Raw genomic sequence first — 6,009 nt, forward strand, 5'->3', positions numbered from 1 at the left:
TAAAATAAATGGAAATAAAATTCAAAAACAGAAAGTTTTTTGTACTTATCCTGAAGAAGATTTACATCATTTACATTCTAACAAGGTTTGTATGTTTTTATAGAAATTTGTATATCCATTTTTTTAATAAATATGTCCATGAATTTCTCTTTTATTGGAATACAGAGTCATTAATACAGCTCCAAATACTTTTTCACTCCAGTTCATTGAATTTTAGAGGTTCCCACATAACTTACTATTGAATATTAGACTCTATTGTGTAAATGAACTCTCCAATAGATTCATAAAATTATTTGATAATACAAAGAAATAAATATATAATTTCATTTAATTTATAATATTTGTTTATTAGATTTCTTTCATTTAAATACAGTTTATACAAATTTTGTAACGTTATTATAATGCAGTTATAACATATTTATATGTGTATTATGATGACCTGACTACAGAATTGAAGCAAACTTTTCAATTTGTCAGATTGTACATTTAACTTTACTTAGTATGGAGATGTTTCATTTTGCCAGATTTTAATTAAATTTTTTCTTTAGGCAAGAGCATACCTGTAGTATAGTGATATTAGGCAATTTGTTCATAATTAAATTAAAGTAAATTATAAAATAACAGTTGTTAGTTCTTATATGTTGATTCAAGTGGTGTAGCTTTTTTAAATAAATTATTAAAAAATATATAACATAATTCAAATATTAGACTAAGGATATATAACATAATTCAAATATAGACTAAGGACTGTTATTAATTCAACATGAATTAATAACAATCCTTAACAATATTGGCTGAACATAAAATCATTTTTATTTTCTTCATTGATTTTTATGTTAGTCCTTTATGATTTTATTTGTTAATTATTGAATAATTTTGTTGAATTCAAAATCGTTTTTATAATCGCTAATTTTGTACTCGAAGATTCTGACATATCTTGCATGAATTAATTAAATTATGTTCTTTTATCTAAATAAAACATATATTTAAATGATAATTGAAAGAATTTGCATTAAAAATAGACATTTTATCATCTGTTAATAATTTTAGTGATTTAAATTTTAATTTTTGATTATGTACCTTGATAATATGGAAAAGAATAGTTTAAATTAGAATTTGAACATATGATATTGAAGATCAAAGAAATACTGACCATGGTATAAGAGAACTCTCAATATTAGATCTTTTCTAATTTTATATAACTACACATTGCATAGCTTAAATTTGTGGAAAACATGCATATTTTTTTTTACTTAAGTATTTCTTAAATTAATATTTTAGTGTTGGATTTTATAGTTTGGTGAATATTTTTAACATACATCCTGTCTTCAGTTGTTATAAGTATTTTAAATTTAATGATATATTTTGACATTTATACAGTATATTTTATGATCTTTTTCTAATATGAAATATAAGTAAAATTGATTTTCAAATATAAAATCATTTTCAAATAATTACTGAAAATTTATTGTTTGAATTATTTTGGAGTTTATTTCATTAAAAAAATATATAACATGATAAAAATATTTTTATTTCAGGTTTAGTTTATAGTTATGAAGTAGGTACTGTATATAATTATAGATATACATCCTCTGTTTCATTAAATGAAATTACTAAAGAAGAAGATTTTGCTAAAAATGTTGATTTTAAAATATCATCAGAAGTTCAATTAGTTCCAATATGGCAAGATAATAGGAATCCTAATGAAAAGCTTCTTAGATTAAAGGTAAAGTAAATAAATTTTTGATTAAGAATATTATAAAACTAAAGTAAAATTTGTTAATACATTAAAACAATAAAAAATAAATATTGACACTGCATGACATTCAGATGTAATGAACTCAAATGATTAAAAAGAAAATCAAACAAAAAGATTGCATATTATAGAGTTCTGTTCCTAGAGAGCTAAAAGAAAAATTGGATTTATATGATGAAATGGATTTACAGTAATACCTCAACTTACGCAAACCCGGAGTNATTTTTTAATGTTTGTTAACATATTTATTTACCTCATAAAATGCATGTTCTAATATTTTATTTATAGTTATGCATAAATATTAAATGAAACATTCAAGAAATTCTAAAATTTATAAGTGTTAATTTATTAATTACATTACAGTATTTAGAAGAATAGTCATGTGGTTTGATGATCTCTGTATACTCTGCAGATATGCATAAATTAACAAGTTTTTAAATACTAGATTTTTTATTTGTATAAAGACTTATTTCTTTGTTCCAGAAAAAAAAATTAAGTGGTAAAAATGATGAAATAAAAACTTGCACATTTATAATTTAACTGACTTTAGCTCTAGAATTTTTGTAATTCAGTATCAGAAGAAACATCATCTACTTCACTAAATTTATAATTTATTTTCAAATTTAGAATTTGTTCAATTTAGAAGTGAATCATAAATGGAATAGCTTCAACACAAAGACATAACCCTTATTTATGAGTATGTACTTTACAAGTATTTACAGCAAGTATAGGAAATGATACCCATCTCTTTCAATGCACTTACAATGCATTTTACCATGTTCATATCACCTTCCTAAAGCATTCTTGAATCTATTTTCATGACATCATTGGTTATGTTAACCATTAACTCTTCTAGGGTGTGTGTGTGGATTGCTCTGGTGGACTGCCTTTTAAATAGTTCCACAAAAGTCTTGGCTCAGGAGATCTTGGTAGCCACAGTTCTCCAGAAATGAATCTGTAAGTTTTATTTTTTCGGCACAGAAACCGGTTAACAACAGGATCAATAAGTACTACAATAGCTTCTCGGTAATTTCCTTTTTCGCGACAGTAAAACTTTCCTGACACACATAGGTTACACACAGAACATATAAATAGATACTGTACAAAATTTTAAACATGAATGAAATCGTCTAGAAGTTCTCTTTCTACTCCTTTCTTGCCTTCCAGCTCAAACTTCGATCACTTTTCTTCTTTGTTGATTTCATAGTTCGTCCAGTTCACTCTCGAGCCCATCTGACCTACCAAAATTCCCTTCCGTCGGCCTTATCATCCCTTTTATACCCTCTGCCTCCCCCTGCTGGGTTAATCGCCCCTTCTGGGTCTAACGGACGATGGAATGTTTGGGTGTGCAATAAACAAAGGGCATTATCTGATATAGGAAAAACATGGCGAACGATCGTCACAAATCTTCATCAAAAAATTCCTTCAGTATCTCTATAGTAGAGCCAGCAGTGTGACAAGTTCTACTATCCTCCTGTAGCCAGCAATCACACTCACCGTCTTGCAGCAAGGCAATGAACTTTTGGATAATTACTTAATAGACTTTGTTGATCACTTGATGGGCTTTAGCATTCAGAATGGTTAAAACCTTCACTATTTGCAGCACCTGTTTTCATATGATCAAGCACATGTCATAAATTGTTTCCAAATTAACAATCAGTTATGGTGTATTCAGATATAAACTATTATAGAATTGTAAATAAAATGTTTTTATTCAGGAAATAATTAGTGCTTCATAAAAATAGCAACCAACTGAACCTTAAAAGAAATTTCAGGATATTCTATTGTAAACGCTAAAGTTTTCGATCTTCCTCGGGATATAGCATTCTCCAAAATGGAATGCAGAAATGGAATGTTTTTAAGAATTATTTGAAAAAACGTATAAATGAGAATTTTTTTAAAGAATTCTATCAAAGAATTTTTTCTTTAAAATAGTTTAACTCGAATAAAAATAATTTCAAAATAATTTTTTTTAAATCAACTGTTTCCTTTGGTATAAAGATTGCCATGCATAAGAAAATTGTCCTTCCTCTTGAGCTAATAAACAATACGTTATACTGTAGTTATACAAAATTTTTAGAATATCAGATTATGTATAACAAAACAATAACAGTGATATGATGCATTAAATATCAGAGATACAAACATGCTACAGTGAAAGAATCAATGTGTATTTTTCCAACAATAAAACTGAGTAGATGATCAGTCTATAAATACAATCCTATTGCTTTCTTTTGAGAAATTTTCAGAAATCTCTTCTTGATACAATTATAAAGTATCTTCATTAAAAGATATTTAATTTTATTGATATTTTGGGCATGTGATAAAATATAATTTCAATGAAATTAATATTTTTTAGATATGAATTAAATTTAAAGGGACGAGAAAAAATGAATTCTGAAAAATTAGGAGACACACTTAGGGAAACATTGTCAAAATTGTCAAAAGGTAAACATTTTCAGGTTTAAATGTTTTATATTTGATTGAATAAATTTAAAATTTTTAATTCATAAATGAAATGCAGTTTTACATATGAACTGTTGATTTTGAAAGTGGGGCAAGTCCATTTTATGTTATTGCTAGATATTTAATGGTTTGCATTTGAATGAGTTTAATAGACTTAATAGTAAGCAGTAATAGACTTATTTTATATGTTTTTGGTTTTATTTCATGTAAATTTAATATGCAATAATGGCTATCTGTGTTAGGTGAAAAAAATCATGATTTTGGTATGTGCCAATGGACTTGCCTCACTTTCAAAAGCAATGATTTTCTTTGAATGGAATGTAATTATAATAACAAAAAATTAAATATTTTATTTATTTTCTTATTTATTTTATTTCAACATTTCATACTTCTTTTGAAAAGCTACACTAAAACAAAAATTAAATTTATTTTTATAAGTAAAAATAAATTAAATGAGAAAAAATATTCAGTAATAAGTTGCATGCATATAATTATATTTCTTAGTTTAGATGGTGCAGATTTTTAAAATATTCATGATGAACAGGTAGTATATAGGTAATAAATCCATCATTTATACTAATATTATAAAGAGGTAAAGTTTGTAAGTTTAGATGTAGGAGGTAATCTCCGAAACTACACATCCAATTTCAAAAATTCTTTCACCAATATTTAGCATGGACCTTCAGGGTGGACATAGGCTGTATATTATTCCGTTAAGCATTCATATAAATTAAAAGATATCATCTAGATAAATGTTATATTTTTGGTGTCAGTAGGTGAGGAGGGGCAAGACACATAAGTATATGAGATAGGTAACCATGCGGCGCAGTCACATGGTTGGCAAGATATGCAGTGCACATGTCAGAACTTGTGATATATAAAATTACATGTCCTGATTGATTCATCATCGCCCAGAGCAAACCACTGAACCTATAAATAGATGAAATTTGGTACAGAGTTAGGGTACGTCATAAAAATGCACACTAAAAAGGGATTTTTCAAAATTCCCCCATGGAGGGAGAGGGAGAGGATTAAGACTTAACATGAAGAATGTCTTCTACTGTACTATTTTAGATGCAATTTTTTGTTTTTATAGTAACAACTAATGTTGAGAATCTTAGTGAAGTGTTGAGGGAGGGTTATTTCTATCAAATTGCAACTTCTGCACAGGTAACAGCTAGTATCTTTATATTTTTCTTTAGAGTGGACATGTCTCACTTTCAAAATCAACACACAATAAATATCGTTGATAGTATAAATTACTAGTAACAAATTTATACTGATATTAAAAGATATTTATTGTGAATTGATTAAAAAGCTGTACTCTACCAGACAAACATACAATCCTCTGCTTATTGAATTCATTGTCAAGATATTCTTAAATTGGGAAATTGAGGGTACAATCTCATTCATATGATATTTTGGTCAATTTCTACATCTTAGCAACATTGTAGTTCTATGAAATTTAATGTAAGAAAATACAAATGTTTATTTTATATTAAAATTAATTTAAAAATTAAACTATAATTTGAATAAAGTAAACTTCTCAAAATCTCAAGTTATCTAATAATCAGTTTTATTATATCAAATAGGACCCTTTTTTAGATAAATACCATTTAATTTAAAATAATTATTTGAAAATATTTAGAAATATTGGAAACATCAAAGAATATGATTAATGTAATTGAAAACTCAGTTGATATTTACAAATCTTTTCTATTAACTAATTGCACAATCAAGCAATCAAAATTATTATAATATATAATATAAGAACTATATTATTATAT

At 26.2% G+C, this 6,009-nt stretch overlaps 1 protein-coding gene across 2 annotated transcripts in view; it reads left to right on the forward strand.

The window, feature by feature from the left end:
- Positions 1-4,050: 4,050 nt before the first annotated feature.
- LOC111621876 (microsomal triglyceride transfer protein-like) overlaps positions 4,051-6,009 on the forward strand; it is a 48,996-nt gene continuing 47,037 nt past the window's right edge. For both annotated transcript variants that reach the window (XM_023364129.1, XM_023364130.1), the window contains exon 1: positions 4,051-4,204. In XM_023364129.1, the coding sequence (XP_023219897.1) occupies positions 4,096-4,204 (109 nt within the window). In that variant the 5' untranslated portion in view covers positions 4,051-4,095. The remainder of the gene's footprint in view (positions 4,205-6,009) is intronic.

Source organism: Centruroides sculpturatus, unplaced genomic scaffold, assembly GCF_000671375.1.
Source record: "Centruroides sculpturatus isolate CEXI.00-Female unplaced genomic scaffold, Cexi_2.0 scaffold184, whole genome shotgun sequence".
NCBI lineage: Eukaryota > Metazoa > Arthropoda > Arachnida > Scorpiones > Buthidae > Centruroides > Centruroides sculpturatus.